The sequence below is a fragment of the Anser cygnoides genome, chromosome 3 (assembly GCF_040182565.1).
Source record: "Anser cygnoides isolate HZ-2024a breed goose chromosome 3, Taihu_goose_T2T_genome, whole genome shotgun sequence".
NCBI lineage: Eukaryota > Metazoa > Chordata > Aves > Anseriformes > Anatidae > Anser > Anser cygnoides.
Genome location: NC_089875.1, coordinates 13,074,700 through 13,091,228, shown reverse-complemented (window position 1 = coordinate 13,091,228; position 16,529 = coordinate 13,074,700). Strand labels below are relative to the sequence as shown.

At 48.0% G+C, this 16,529-nt stretch overlaps 1 protein-coding gene across 2 annotated transcripts in view; it reads left to right on the top strand.

Moving 5' to 3' along the window:
• Positions 1-6,377, top strand: part of COMMD1 (copper metabolism domain containing 1) — a 78,064-nt gene extending 71,687 nt beyond the window's left edge. For both annotated transcript variants that reach the window (XM_048048362.2, XM_066993485.1), the window contains exon 3: positions 2,421-6,377. In XM_048048362.2, coding sequence (XP_047904319.1) covers positions 2,421-2,528 — 108 coding nt within the window. In that variant the 3' untranslated portion in view covers positions 2,529-6,377. The remainder of the gene's footprint in view (positions 1-2,420) is intronic.
• The last annotated feature ends 10,152 nt before the right edge of the window (positions 6,378-16,529 follow it).

Here is a 16,529-nt window from a genome sequence, read left to right as displayed (position 1 = left end):
TGTTGAGGACTATGACCCAGGGCTGCGAAGCGTGGCGCCGCCAGTCGTTGCCTGAAAGGTCAAGACAGAAGTTATCCCGTGGCTGTGGCACACGTGTTGGGAAAGATGAGGTCAGGTTATGGAGGGAAGAGCTGCTTTCAGATGCTGTCTATGAAACAAGACTTGTAGCATGTTACTGATACTCAGAGTGTTTTAGGCTGGCAAGAAAAGCTTCTGCTCCTACAGTAGCTCTTCTGTGAAAGCGAGCTCAAATTTGTTTTCCTGTCTGGTTTGGAAAAACGAGGATTCTAAAGCTGGGGAGATTTCACGGAGGGAGCTGAAGAGGCATCGGCTCTGCAGTCCCGATCTGCTGCCTTTGCACCAAAACCTGTGTGGTTGGGCTGACGCTGCCCTGTTCTGTTCGTTTCAGAGGGAACGATTCAGTCCAGCAAGGGTATGTTGTCTGGTTTCAGCACCGTGCTTCCGAAAGGCTCAGGTTGTTAGCTAGCTGGCTGAGATTTGATTTGAGATTTGCCTTTTCCAGTGCTTCCTAATAAAGGAATATATAGGGAGATGTTTCTGGGTTTTGTTTAGGCATTCTTATGCAATCTCCTAAGCTTGCAAACACATCTTCCTCAGGCAGATACCACCAATGTTTTTAATAACTCTTAATCAGAGAGGAATCTACAGGAAAGCCCACTGCCAAATGGAGTTAAGCTGCCTAATGCCTCACCAGAGATTCTTTTCTGCATGCTGACCGGCTGTAATTATACTTTGTAGAGGTATTCAGGGTATTTTATATGCGGGCTCTAGTGCCAAGATACTTTCCATAAGATGTGTTGATAACCATTGTCAAGGACAAGAAAAACATCCAAGTCCTGGCCTTCCTATCTGTGTTGCTGTTGATCCTGAATGTCTACTGCTACTGTTTTCTGACTACTTTTATAGAGGCTAATAATTAAAAAAACAACAACCAACAACCTGTGGTGGTAGTTTCCAGCAGCATGCTCTTTATAAGCATAATTGCTCACTCAGGTAAAGGTCTTCCCTAGCAGTCATTTGTATATTTGTCATTTGTATATTCTACCTGATACCTACTCGGATATGTGACTGTTACTGAATTCTGATTGAATGAAGTGGCATAAAATAAGTTCTCCTAATTCTATTAAACCTTTGCTAATCAGAAGTACTTGCTAAAATACAAGTATATACTAAATACATAATGTGATCTGTGCACTTTGGTCTGTTGGATTACGTGGTAGTTGGCGGAGGAGATAAGCATTTCATGAAGACAGACTTACCCCGCGTAGCTCTGTGAAGTGACTTACCAGTGCCTGAACAGCAGCATTTGGGGAGGTGCAGTCATCTTTGGTGACTTAAGCTTAAAGTGCATGATGCTTTTATTTTGCCAGGTTTCCTTTCTTAAAGCACGTGGAATGTGGATGTAAGTGTGCACCTTTATGGCTCCAGTTTCAAAGTTTAAATCAATGTTTTGATTTCTACATCGAACCGTGGTAGTTCCCCCTGTGACTCATGTCAGGGCAGAAACCCTGGCACAGCCTTTTTATGGACTGCCACATGCTTGACTTCATAATCATTAACATCTGTCACCTCATTTCTTTCCTGTTCGCCTTCTTCTGGCAGTGCCTTTTGTGGTTATCGTACACAAAATAATCCCCTTTGGTTCCTCCGCCAGCCTTTTGCTTTACATATCACTTTCTGGTTTGATTCTTAGAAAAACCAGAACAACCCAAGAATCCCTGTGAGGGTAACAGAAGGTAAAAGGTAAAACGATTCCCCGTGTCTGGGGAAAAACACTTGTAAAATTTGGTTTGTAAGAAATTCAGTTAGTAAAAATTGATGTTTTTCATTTGCATTTCTGTGATGACTTTGTCCTTGCGTATGAACTATTTATTCTGTAAATGTGAAGGATGAGGTTGCAGTATTTTTGGCAGCTGATAATTATATGAAAAGATGTATTTTGAAAAAATGACAGAGTTCAGTGTGCTCAAAACCATATGAGACCTAGGGATGCCCTTTTTGTCAGCCAGAATTGCCATAGGAAGTACTTTGTGACCATAGACATACCAGTGGGTAAGACTATGGGACTGGAGATCTCAGGAGGCTGGTTCACATTGGTGTTTGTTAATAAGTTCCGTATGAATAGAACTTTTATAACACGTATTCTTTATTTTGTGGGCCCTTCATGTGTCCTCTTTGGCAGCAGCCGGCTAGCCTGCCAGCACGTACTGCTTTTGCTCGGTGGATGGGTGGTTGGTGGCAAATCCCTGGGTGTGCTGCAGGTATTGAAGTGGTACCACGCAAAAAGGAGATGCAGGGGACATATCACCGGGAAACCGGAACGCGTTCTCTCTCCTCCTTTGTGTGCCTGAAAAACGATTGTTATTGTCAACTGCTGTTCTTTCAATTTTGTTTTGTAGGAATCCGAGTTTCTCTGCCTGGAGTTTGATGAGGCCAAGGTGAGCCAGATGCTGAAGAATCTCTCGGAAATAGAGGAGAGCATGACTGCGTTGACTCAGACCACTTGACTCTTACAGCAAATAAAGAGAATTGCAACTCAGAAGTCAAACGACCTTGGTACTTTTTCATAATGCCTGTTTATACAAATAAAATATGTAATGATTTATCAGTCCCAGTTATAACCATACAACACATTCAAAACCAAGCACGGGCTAAGTTATGCCGTGGAGCCTTCTCTGACCCTTCCTCCAGGCCTGTTCTCCAAGGCAGCAGTAGTGTTGTTTGCATTAAGCTGTGCATAATCAGGCCCTTGAGTTTCGAGTAGCTTTTCCCTATTTTTTCCCCCCCTTAATCATTTTTGAGTCTTCCAGGTGCTGTAAATACCAGGCGATGGACAGCAAAGCTAAATTGGACGGTTGTGGCAGGGGGGAAGTGAGCAGAAGGAACAGGCAGATGAGGGTGAGCTCAAGTATATCCCTCCAAACCATGGGCAATGTAGGACAAACGTGCCCACCCAAACTATGCCATGTAGAACTCAAAGCCCAGGAGAGCAGACGAACCAGAGAGTTAAGGAAGGAGAGGTGCAAACGCACATTTCTGTAATCATGAGCCTGTCTGTGCTGCTGAGGATTAAACTGTTCCCAAGTGCAAGAGGTGGCCAGCCTCGCTGACCCATTGATGCACACCTGCCCCGTGCTGCAGAGAGCCAGGGGACATTCCTGGGAGCATCTCTTGGGTGGCGGGAGGTGACACTGGTTTCCCAAAAGCCTGATCCCGTGGCCTCTTGTCCAGCCAGGGAGGACTGAGCTGAAATGTTTTCAGTCTCAGAGGTTTCAGTTCAGGGCTGCGATCTTGTACACTTTGCCACAGTGGGATGAATAACCATAATTACCAGCTTATCAGTGCAGGATGACGTGGGAGGAGCTGCGTGGAGCATGATGGTTCCTATGGAGAATTGCCTGAGAGTCCATAAAATGGTGATGGAGCAGCTGGAGCGCGACACTGGCTTGCTGCTTTTGTTCCTAGCAGGAAGGCATGCTTATACATTTGGTTGGAGGCTACACTGATTCTTTCCATTTTATCTTAGCTTTACAAGTAACCTTCCGAACTAAAATTATGTTGACTGCTTGTACCAAGGAAGAGACGATGACATAAAATGTTCCTGTGCCATTACTGAAGTACTCCTCACTGCTTCTTGTGGGTTTGTTGCTTGTGGAGTTGCCAGGTTGTTCCTGGAAGCAGGCTCTCTCTCTTCAGAGCGAGAAGAAGGCACCTTTTCCCGTCTGCCTGGTCAGAAGGTAAAGCATCAGCCAGGCCGGTTTGTCTCATGGCATTAACATCTCCTTTCCCATGCTCATCCCACTGCTGCCCCGGCTCTAAGGGCCACCTGGTGTTCTCCCCTCTGTCTTGCGAAGGGACCACACAGCCCCAGCTCCTCGCTCTCCAAATTTGGCTGCAGCTGATACTCGGCAGAGTGGAAAGGTCTGGGAGCATCGAGCCCCAACCCCAGCCCCTGGTAACCAGCTGCCAGCAGGGCCATGAAATGCTGAGCGCTTGCTGATGCCTTCAGCTTGCCACTTGCCTCTTCAGCAAAGTTCATTAAAATGTTCTTCTGCGTTTTAGTGCATGTGAAAAGAAGCAAAAAAAAAAAAAAAAAATCAAGGTCAGGGAAGGATCGTGATCTTGAGTAACTTGCACCATGTCAAACATACTTATTGTTTTATTTTAACATGGTCAGAGGATAGGAAAATGTGCTATAAATGGAAATTAAAGAGAAACAAACTGGGAACAGATGTCAGGAAGTATTATTTCATGCAGAGAATAATAAATATGTGAAATGGCTAACCAGGCAAGGAGGCTGATGCAAAAAATAATAATGTCGGGTCATTTAAGAAATAATTGGGTACTTTCCTAGTAGGAGTGAGATGTTAAAAAGGAGCATGTTGGTAGGGGTTGCTGCTTCTCTCTTCCCAGTCCTCCTTCCCCTAAATATCTAATCCTCCTGATTTTCTTGGTGTATCTTTGCGAACTATCATGCAAAGCTGAAAAAAAAAAGAAAAGCAGCCTAATATTTTGGGAACCACACTCTGCCTAGCCCTTTGTAAGGGCACAGGAGTGTCACTGGGCAGCAAAATCATTTCTGCTTCACAAGGTTTGACATGGGCAGGGAAAGAGGACGCTGTGCATCACCAGGCTGGGTAAGGAGAACAGATTTCTACGTTGAGCAGGACCGTGCCTTCCTACCGGCATGGTTTGGGTGCGTGTCCATCCATCTGGTCCTCGCTGTGGAGATTTGAACCTATTGGCCGCTTTCGGCTGGACTTGGTGGAGAAGAAGAAGCTTCAGATGTTTCTCTGCTTGCTTCCTTGAGTGAAGGACCCAAGTCACCTTGTTTTTTTGTTGGGATTCATGGGCATTACTTGCTATCAGTGCTCTTACTAAATACCTTTGTGGTGTTGCCAAGTGAAAGCTGCTGCTCAGGTGCACTGGGAGAGATTTCAGATTCCTTCCCTGAGGTCCAGGTGTAAACCACAATCAGCCCAAATTTGTGGCCGGGCTCTTCTTCCTCCCTGCAGGGGAGCGGCCAGGTGGCAGCGTGCCCCAAGCCACTGGTCCTGTTTCCTGCCCCATGACCACTGTACTGGCCCCGCCATGGCCTGCTTGGTGGCCGGGGATGGAGGTCTCCAACCAGACAAAGCTCTGGATGAATTTAACCAGGAAACCTTCCGTTTCACTCTCTCTTTTGGCCATGGAGTCAGTTCAGGCCGGCTTTCCCCAGCCCTGCAACCTGCCAAATTTTCATCCTTCCCGGTTTACTAATGACTGGAAACCAGGAACAAGTGGGACTTCCACATGGCCCTGGGCTGGGGCAGGCTTGGTTTCGATCAGAGCCCGGATATTCAGGCTGACAAATACAGATGGGGCTGAGACAGGGCGGGGAGCATCCAGGAAGGCACGGGAGCTGCGGCACCGCCTGGGTGAGCTGGGATGTTGCGAGGGTTTTCACGAGCTTCCTCCAGTCCCACTTCTGCCAGTGCTTTCCTCCTAGCCCAGCCGGTGGTTCCCCAAAATCGTGGTGGATTTAACCAGTAGCAAGCAAGAGTGAGATGGGGCTGAGTCTGCAGCTCCAGCACCACGTACGTGGCTCCAGGTGTGCAGCTCCGGAGGTGCTTCTCATCCCAACCTCTTACTGTGGCCGAAAACTCACAAACGGCAGCCACGAGTTGTCGCAACCTTCAGCTGATGTCACCTTATGCGTCGCTAAAATGCCCTGCAATTTATTCATTCAGTGACTTCCTGTTTTCTGGGAATTCCTCCAAGTTGCCGCTGGTTTATGAGCTGGTGCTCCCTAAAATATCTGCCAGTGCTGTCACCTTAAATCACGCGTTACGCAACTGGCAGGGCTTGCATTCACTCTGTTCGCAAAGAGATCCCTCATGATGCAATTTTCTTCTTTCCTGGTCCATGTATTCCCAGAATTGATTAATTCATAGAGTATTTTTCTAGGCATATCTGTATCTGAAAAAAATAATTTAGGCATGGCACATTTTTCCAAATCCAAGCCATGCAACCACTGCATTTCATAAAGCTTTGGGCCATGTGAAACAGCAGAGGCAGAGACATATTGTGTTCATGTGGATTTACCTTCCCATTATTTGGGTTACTTTTGTCTCATTTTTTTGTTCACCATTTCTCTATTTTTCTTTCTCTTTCTTACAGATCTTTTTACAAGTGCAAATACCAGAATTTACATTTGTGTTTTTATTGTATTTCATATGAGGGTTGCCACTGCAGTCCGTGACCTTTTGTTGTGCTTTATCCTGATAAACTGGTTGATATTTTGATAGATTTACTTTTCTGTACACCAGTTCCTATATTCTTTGTTATCTATTGATAAAATAAATCACGCACCGTCATAGCAGGTTTCCTGATTTGTTTACTGGACGTTTTTGGATGTGTAAGTCTCTGAGAAGCTTTACCTGATGACTCACGCTTGCTCCATGTCGATCGTGGAAATGTTTCCTTCCCGTTCTGGGGAATTTGAACAGTTTATTCATTTATTCCAAATATTTACAAAAACTTTACTCAGTCAGTGCTGGGTACAGAGACTGCCTTTTTAAGAAAGCAGCATTGCAGGCGACAGCCCGGCCTGGGAAGCTCCGAGTCCTTTGCAGCAGCCACCGATGACGTTTTGATGCGTTGCTTTTCATGTGGTTCGTGACTGGAAAAACAGACGATGCCTCCCTGCTGTGGAACTGGGTCTGCAAAAACCCCTCTCCCAACATATTTCAGAATCCCAGGGAAGCAGGGCTCGGGGTGTTGTTCAACATACACGGAGGCCAGACTGCAACCCTCGGCCTTCCTCGTTGTTGTGTTGGGAGGTAGAGATGTGGCACGGGACTTCATGCCATGGTTCATCCCCACTTTGAGCCCGCAGTGGCCAAGCAGGGTTTTCAAATCAAAAGAATAAGCTGGGTCTTAGGAGAAGGTGGGGAGGATACAGAAGGAGCCTTTGGGAATGGCTCACAGGCCTCCCAGCCCCGTTTCACCGCTGCCGTACCTCAGCACGCGGGGGGCATACCTTTAGCTAGACAGAAAGAAGGCAAAGTCTGGTGATTTTCACTTAAATTTCTTAAACCAGTCTGTAAACTAAAAAGAAAGACTGCTTATAATTTGAACCATGGCCTTTCCCCCGTGCAGACTTGGCCACTCACTTGGTGGTAGCACTGTCCTCGTCCTCTGACAGGTCCTGGTCTGGGCTCCCTGGGAGCACAAGCAGCCATCTCCATCAACATTTTCTCCCTTCTCTGTACCAAAATAAAGCTCCTGAAGGTCACCACGCTGCTCCTGCTTGGATAGGATTATTTTGGGGTGTTGCCTGAGCCTGTCCCCGCACAAAATCTGTGGGTGCAAAAGGCTGGTGCCCCCTGAGACGTAATGGGGTTGAGGGAGCCCGTGAGCCTCACCCTTCGTGGCTGCAACTTCGTCGCTGTGTTGGCAGCCTGGGGGAGGAAACCCGTTAAGAAATGAGAATTGAGGAACTGAGCCACAACTGACAACTCGCTGTTAAAAGAAAAGCCTTGGGATTTGTAGGTGCTGAAAGGTGATCCACAAACAGGGGGAAAGCCAGCTCGTGCCCTCATCCTCTGCAGAGACAAAGTCCTGGAGGAGGTTTTCCCCAGGATCTGAACCCCACATGCCTTGCCTTTCCTCCTTGCTTTCAGAGGTAGCAAGGCAGATCTTGAAATGCAAGAAATTGCAGGAAAACAGGTTCAAAAGCATGTCAGGAGAGCCTGCCTGGGGCTTTTGCCCCTGGGGCGTGTTGCAGGTGGCCATTAGCTTTATCAGAGCAATCGGGGCATGAAGGGCTGCCTCTGAGGGGAACCACCAGAGTGCTGTGCCGCCACACAGCCAGAGTACCTCGCTACCAAGTGTTTCTCCAAAGAGTTTCTGGTTTCTAACCTCCTCGGAGCACAGGTGACTTGGAGCTTTAATTCACTTAGTGGCCAGCCATGGTGGAACTCCAGCACTCAGCCACCAGCTTTCACAATGAGATGGTCTTGGAGAATACATAAACAAATGTATGAAACATGAACAGATGGCATTTTTGGATACTGGTGAGCATCTTGGATCCTCGAGGAGTGAAGTTTTTCAAATAAGAATGGGGGAAAAGCAGCAATCGCAGCATAAAACCCAAAGCCACAGTGCATCTGAGCAGAGCCCTGGAGGAAACATTCCTCATCCGGGCTTGATGCTATGTAATTTCTCTGCCATATTTCCTACGCTTTCCAGCCAGCTGGCAGCTCTGGCCAAACCCAGCATTACCAGGAAATTATACAAAATAATGCATTTTAGTAATAAGTGGCACTCTTCCTGCCTTGCAAATTGAACCACGCAGAGCACGCGATAAGTGAGTTCCTCTGTGATAAAAGTGATTCCTCTGCTGGGTCGAGGTGCTTGCTGGGGGCTGTTTGTCCCCGCGCTGGGTTGCTGGCTGCCCCGCAGCACAGCCAGCCGTGCATGAGGGTCTTCGGAGGGTCTTCACGGCATCTGTGTCCCTGGCAGCAAAAGAAGAAAGTAAGCAAAGCCGCGGTGGAAGGGGACGGCAGGCTCGAGCAGAGAGGGGCATGGGTTTGACTGCAGCCACCTCAGGCCTCTGCCTGCTCCCCCAAACACAGCAGCCACCCCACCGCCCTCCCCAAAGCACGCGGTGACTTAGAAAGCCCGGCGTTCCCTAAAACAAATTTGCTTCTGCAAATCTGCATTTTTTTAGAGCTGAGGAGCACAGTGAGCACAGCTCATTGCCCCCACCGCAAGATCCTGCAGGGCAGCGGTGTGCACGAGTACAAAGATAAAAAACACCATCGAGAAGCAGCGGCTGGGAACCATAAATTCCTTTCAAGTAGTCCTTGGGCACATCAGGAGACGAGCGAGCAAAGCAACTGGAATTTATAAACTTACATAATTAATTTTTCTTTGCGGGGAGAACAAACATTCCCATGCTCCAGCTCTCTTAGGGCCTTTGACAATTGGGCTCCTTTTTATAAATAATGTTATGTAAGTTTATACATTTCAATTAGTGCATGTTCTGGCCTCTTGCAGCCCAAGGATGTTTTCACTCTGTTTAGGCTGCGGATAGATCATTGTGCCTCGGTGCATCTATAATGTGATTTAAATGAAGATGCTTGCAAGCAGCGTAATGGTAATGAAATGGTCTCTGGAAGAGATTGGCATGTCCCCAGCGAGAATGAGAAAATGCAAGAAACGAGCTTTACGTCGCGGCGGCTGACAAAATGTCTGCACCCTCCTCTGCGGGGCTGGAGCGGGATTTCTCTGCCTGCAGACACGCCGTGCGATGGCCACGGATGGGTTTTTGCCAGAGCAGGAACATCTCCGAGATGTCCCGCAGCCCGGTTACTACAGCGTGCTGCAATCTGAGCCAGCAGAAATGCTTAAGCCCACTGGCTTAATCCCCAGCCATTGCAAATTAGCACAGCTCCATTAACTTTGGAGGACTATTTACATGGGGAAGGTTAAATACATGCAGGATCAAGCACAAAACCTGCAGCGATTTCATATGTGGGGCAGTGGTTTACTAATATACGAGGCCAGATCTCGTCGGTGCTGTGTGCTGGTTTCTAAAATTTTGTTTATTTATACACATCCATGGCAGAGGGATTTCTCCACGGAGCAGCATGACGAAAGCCCATTATTTACTCTCATTATGTTGCTGGTCTCAGTCCCTAAGCATATCTCCCCTCCAGCTCATTTTTTAGTAATCTGTAGCTATGAGGCTGGATACTAAAATGAGATATGTGGATCGTTCCATTTCCCTTTCCCTCTTTTATTATTATTTATTTCTGAAGTTTATCTGCAGGCTCTGCAACAACAAGATAAGAGCTTTCTGGCCTCCTTCTTCGATGTAATTCCAATATGCGTACATATTGCCGCAGAAGAAAAGCACTTTCACTGTTTTCATGATATTTCTATGAACCATCTTCACCAAAGGTGGCAAGGGGACTTGATCTGACACAGTTGAACACCCCTGCTCCTCATGTGCCCTCGCCTTGTCCTGCTCTGGGCAGGGGGAGCCCCTCCGAGGGGTGCTGGGGGTCACATCCTGCACCTCGGGGGTACTTGCTGCAGTGAGTCTGAGGTACGGGCAGGGACTGGTGTGTGCAACGCAGCAATGCGGCACGACACACAGCCCATGGCTTCCAGCATGGGTTTTATGAGCATAAAACCACAAAAACCAGTTACAGGGGATCCGCAGGGTGCAGCAACGGGACGGCGCGGGGCAGGAGTTTTCCAGCCAGAGCCACGGGCCCAAAACCGCTGCTTGCAACCACTGCCTTGCCAGGGTCCCCAGCGAGCCAGCACAATGAGGATGCCCTGCATTTCCCTTGGGATCAAGCCCGACGAGTGCCTCCAAGGGAGCTTCGGAGCAGCCCAGTTTCTCTCTGTCTTACTGGGGATGTGCCAGCCCCGAGGCCGGTGGTGAAACGCCCGCTGTGCCCTGCACGCCCACGGGCTGAGCGGAATGTCGCTCCCATTGTGGCTGCAAGCTCTTCGCCAAACCTCTGGGAGTGTCTTGAAAAATCTCCTGCGCACGGCGGTGGCTTAGCTTCCCCTGCTTGCTGACATGCCTTCCTGCTGCCCGGAGAACAGCCAGCTTGGATGTCAGCATCCTTCCAGCAAGAAGACTGGCTTTAATCGGAGTCGCGTTACCCACGCTGCGAGAGTCCGAGGGAAATCACACAGCAGGGCCTCATCGAGGAGATGCCTGAAGTCAAGATGGTTTAAAAATCCTAAGTTGCTTGTGAGGACTGGCTGTTTTCCCACAGCTGGTGTTTTACTGGTGCTTAAAACTACATCCTCAAAAAAAATAAAAACAAAATGGAAGAGGTTCAGCTGAAGCTGGCCCAGTACATTTTTTTTCCTAAGTGTAAACTGTTTTCTCACCTTTGAAGAGACTTGGCTGCAGCCTCTGCTGCCTGGCAGATTTCAGTTTTGCAGCTCTTCGGGTCTTGCTGCAGAACCCTGTGGGATGCCTCTGAAGTGAGGCAAGGAGAGGCATAAGGTGTTCACGTTTCCAGGACTGAAAAAAGATGTTATGTGCATAGCGGGTGTGTTTTTGTTGTTGCTGTTTGCAAAATAATTATTGTCCAGTTTCTGCTCATACAAAAGTTGAGTTTCAGGTGGATTCTTCTCTATCCCATTGCCTGCACTGCTGTGACCCTGATCTGCAAAGAAAGGGAGGAAAACACTACTGGTTACTGCAGCCTTTGTCTAGAAAAGGCAGGTATGTCCTTCTAGAGCATTCACTTTAATCCAGCAGCTCAGGGAGTAATTACTCTTGGCAAACGTGAATCAATGAGAGCATGACACAGCTCTGCCCATGGCTCACAAGTGACAATACACAATGCAGCAGAGACAAGTTTCTTTCCACCACTGCTATCCTGCCCCAGTTTGCCTTCAAGAGCAAGCTGCAATGCTCCAGAAAAAAAATAAAAATAAAAATACCATGGTGCTCCAGGGAACATGGATGGATGCGCAGATCTCTTCAACTCGAGTGGTTTTGCCCGAGCTGAATATGCTATCCTCATTGCTCTCATCTCACCGAGGCATGAAAGCAAAGGGAACAGGAGCAAAACAGCTCTGCGGGGCTTGCTCTTGCTTTACTGGTTTGCATGAGAGGCTTGGTGGGGGAAGAGGGGGAATACTGCGGTGTGAGGAGACCACTGAAAAGTTGTGTTTGTGTTGCTGACAAACTGTGCTGGTAAACTTTGCCCGCCCTGGGAGAGGCTTTTTGCTTGGCTGAATTCCAGGCTCGAACCTTCTGAGTAGGAAAAACAGGCTTGCTCCTGGAAGAGCTGAGATGCTCCAGCTCCAGTTACATGTTGTCTTCGCATTTTTATTTCCTTCTTATCTCCAGCATTTGAAAATCAGGACTGCCACTGAAGCACATGCATGCAAGGGAGTGATCCTCAGCCTCCTGTTGTTATTTAAATCTTAACCTCTTATCTTGTGTTTTTAACCTTCTTGGTCACAGAGGCACACTGAGGTTTGTCCCACGCTTTCCAGCTGGATTTCTCTAGCTGCGCCACTCAATCCACAGAAATCCTGTCAGAGATTCCTGTCATAGGCAGGCTTTGGTCCATCATGGAAAATTAATTCCAGCTGCACGGGCCTTACAGGAGCATTTGAACCCAGAGAACCAGGTATGTCCAAGAGGGACATCGAAAAGTGTTTCAGTACATGCCTGCCTGCGGCTAGCAGCATTTTTGGCTAGTGCACGCTTTGGAGCCAGGGCGGTGGTGCTAACAGAAGTCATTAACGTTACGGGATGTGGTGCAAGGGGTCTGGGACAACACATCCATAATGTGAATAACTACCAGCTGTGCTGGACTTACAGGTGCTCCCTGTGGAAAGGACTAGTAAGTGTTTCTGATGAAATGGGTCCTGGGAGGAGGCACGGACCACATTCACAAGAGCGGCTGCAAGCAGGTACCTCGAGGGAGCAGCTCGAGGGCCCCAGCCCCACATCGCAGCAGTTGCAGTTGTGCTCGCTTGCAGCTTGGCTGCATCTGATGTTTCTCACTCTTACTTTGCTGCTGCAAAACAGGAAAAGCAAGATAACCTTGAAGATTTTATAACTTGGGACTCGTTCCTACTTCTCTTTTGCTCCTGGCAATGTACCAATTATTAATTAACAAGCAAATACTAGAGAAAAGCCAATGTACATAGCTCAGCTGTAAAGACAGTAGCACCCCAACATAACTTTTTACTACAGTGCACCCAACTGCTCTCAAAGCGATGAATAAATAGCCTGGAAAACAAAACAAAACAGAACAAAATGAAACAAAAACAGAAATTATTTTGAACTTGATCAAAAATGAGAGTTGAATCCTTTTAAGAGACTCTTATTTTCTGGTTGTTGTGCATCTTATACTTCCTGTGGAAAAACTCAGGCGATAAGGATTCATGTCACCAAGTGACCCAACACCAGTGCCCTGGACGTACAACTTCACTGTAACCACCCCGTGAGAACAGTTTGATGCTCTGCGATTCACCACATCTGATAATTTGCCTTGTGATGGTGTGTGAAGGTGATATTTTTGATACGTAGGCAAAAAGCTATGCCAGTTTCAGACTGAAGTGTGTGCATGCCTCTGACAACATCTGCAATCAAAAGCATTTGCTCTCTTTCTCAGAAAAAAAAAACACAGCAATTTATTATTGTGCTTATAAGAAACCTCAACTTTACAGACCTTAAACATGAAAATTCTGCTTCCTTTCTCATGAAGCAAACCTCAGAACAATTTTAATATCAATTTTTTTTCAGGGCTTCCTTATTTTCACCCAGGCACAACCAGCCATCCAGGAGAGATTGTGCTGGGACTGTGTTTCAAGCAGTCCATCACGTCTTGTTCCATCCTACCGTGCATGCTGGAGGTGGCCCGGGGACTGTGCTCCCTGACAGTTACACTGGCAGGTGTCATTAGTGTCTACTCCATCACCAGTGCTTTAAAAAGTGTATTTTATAAGGTTACTCATCACTCTGCCACTCCGCTACCTGCCTCAACAACTGGATATAAAATCCTCTTCCCCAGCAGGCCCTGCCAAGCTGCCTATGGTTTGTTTAAAGCAACAACAACAACAGCGAGCCTGGGAACAGCGTGCCTAGGTGCTGTTAGCAACTGGTTCCCATTAATTCATGTCTGAGGTTGTATCAGGTCATGACACAGGATGGCAGGGCATCAGGTGGATTTGTCTTCTCCTGACGGCACTGTCAGTTAGCTTGCGCTAGCCACAGTGCTCACCCAGTGGGGTGAGGGACATACAGGGATGTGTCCTTGCCCCAACAAGAGCACTTGGGGCAGGGGGGTGAAGCCTGAAGGGAGGATGTAGGGGAGAATTGCTCAGAGGGATTGTTTTGTGATAACGCGACTTCATTAAACCTGATGACTGACAGAGGAGATTTGGGTTGAAGCCCTGCAGCCCGGCATTGCACTCACTCTTACTCCTGGTGGGACTGTTTAATTGCCAGTGCCAGGTAAGAAACCTCCCCAAATTTAACACTTTGCCCTGCATGATGTGCAGATACAGGGAAGGTCACACTGCCTAAACTCAGGGGAGTGGAGCTGGAAATCAAGCTCCTGCCTTACTCCCCACTGAAGTTTTTAGGGTACAGCTGCCCCGAGCACAGCAGAGATAGGGCAGTTAGGTAGTAGTTTGACGACATGCTGTGCTCAGTGGCGATGTGAATTGGATCAGGGAATGTATTTGGATTAAAACACCCTTCCTCCTCCTTAAGGTTTCACAACGCAGCCCCATGACCAGTCAAGTCAGCGCGATTGCAGAGGAGCAGGCACAGTTGTGGGTGTGGGGCCGGGAGGAGGGAGAAGTGTCTTTCCCCCGGACAGCAGGCCATCCATTACACCATCATTCAAGGTCCAAACTCTGCAGCTTTAATGTTTTTTTTTTTTTTCCAGGCTCCTTAGCACCCAGTGTTATGCAGAACACTTCTATTTCACTTTTGTTTTCCCCCCCTTTTTTTTTTTAATTGATCTTGAAGTACAGTGTTATGAAATGTCCTTTGCAATGGAGCCTAGCTACTGGTGGCCAGATACTTAATTCTCCTTTCAAGCCTTGTATTAGTTAATAGACAAAAATGCTTGCCAGTTTAGGGTAATTCATCCCTCTTCTGTAATCTTTCTACTTTGATAGTAAGGACAACTTTAGTGAAACGTGAAGTACATATATAAATATTTGAAGAGGAATGAAATATGCATTGTCCCTCTGAATGTGTCATGGATGGGAACGGCCCTTTCTTTCTCCTGAATAAGATTTTGGGGCAGTCTTAGGACCGCTTCAGGAAACTTGCTGCAGGTCTTCTATGGCCTCCAACGCTTCATGACACGGAGTATGGGGAGCTTGGTATGTACTGTGGATACTCGTGTTGCTTACCAAACCAGTTGTGGCTGTGGCTGTGCACATCAGCTACCCAGTCTTGGTGAAAGCGAGCACTGTAAAATGGAAGAGCATAAATGTGTAATTTTGTGGAGATTCCTGCTTTGCAGTGAAGGCAATTTTTAAATGACTGTGCGAGGTGACATTGCTTTGGTTGGGTCTCTCCTTCAACTGTCTTGAGAATGCAGGTGCTTAACAGAGAAACAAAAATGGCACGTGTTCATTTTCTTCCTGTATAGGACAAAAAGATGTGAGGATCACAGTCCTAGGGAACTGTAAGTCGGTCTGCTAATTGCTGTTGATCTGGCCATGACAAGACTGAAGACTGTGCTCCTTGTTGTAACAGCGTATATTTTTATGTTTTGTTTCAGTGAGCATCCTGGGTCTCAGAGATTTCTCTAGTTTGTTTAAATAGGGCTGCTCGGCTAGGATTTGTAGTCTCATCAACTTTGCAAGTAAGCAAGCAACAACAACAAAAAAAGAGGGTTACTAAAGAGTGAGTGAGTCATGCATGATTAGTATCAGCTCTACAGGGCAAATTTCCAAAATTTGAAACTCAGAAACTTCCTTACTAAGGGAAGCACTGATAACCTAAATCGGTCCCTTTCTTCTTCCAGCTGAAATCTGACAGAAGCTTTGTGGACCATCACCTAAAACTGAGCCAACTTCCTTCTTGTTTTAAAAAAGTAGAAACCTACTGAAAAACGTGATGTGTGACAGCACTTTCCAGCGTGGCTGGGGGGAAGTGTTGTTTTTTGCTCGATGCTGTGTGGAAAAAAGAAGGAAGGAATAAATATTGTCACAACGATGTTTTGTAGCCATAATCAGCAGCCCTCGAGTGTAGAGGCGGCCGCTCAGAGAAATTCTTCAGAGTAGGTATCTACCTCAGAAAACCTGTTTTTATTGCTGTATGAAGGAGGGAAGGAGGTGAAACCTGCCTTTGTGAGGCAGAAACGTGTTCACCTCCCTGCACCTCAAAATGGCGCCTGAGGTGGGCACCGACCTGCAGCGGGGGGAGCCGGTGACACCTCCCTCCCGTGCTGACAGTGCTGATGTCTTGATGGTTTGGGGGCACCCGGGGACATTGATTTTCCTGTCTCATTTCTTTTTTATTGTTATAATTGTTAACATCAGAAAGGCGTCGAGGGGGATCATGGCGTCGGAGGGGGGGAAACGTGGCGGGCGGGCGCCATGGCGGCGGGACTGGGCAGCTGTGCTGGGCTCCGTGATGGATGGATGGCGAGGGGATGGATCTTCCGTGAGGCTGCCGAGCCCCCTGCAAGCCGAGGGGCGGTAGGGGAGAGCGGGAGAGCGGTAACAAGGAGGCTGTGCCCTGCTCGGAAAGGACCCAACCGAGGGGGCGCTGCCAGCCCTCCTCTCCCCTACCCTCCCGCACACCAGCGGCCGGCACGGAGCTCCGCCAACCACAAAAACAACCGGGGAGGGCGGGGGGGGGGCGGAGGAGAGGAGTGGGCTCAGCGCCCCCCTCCCCACGGGCCCCACGGCTCGCCCTCCCCAGTCAATCCGCTGAGGCGCCGGCCAGCCGGGGGCGGGGCTTGAGCGGGGGCGGGGCTTGAGCAGGGGCGGGGCGGGCC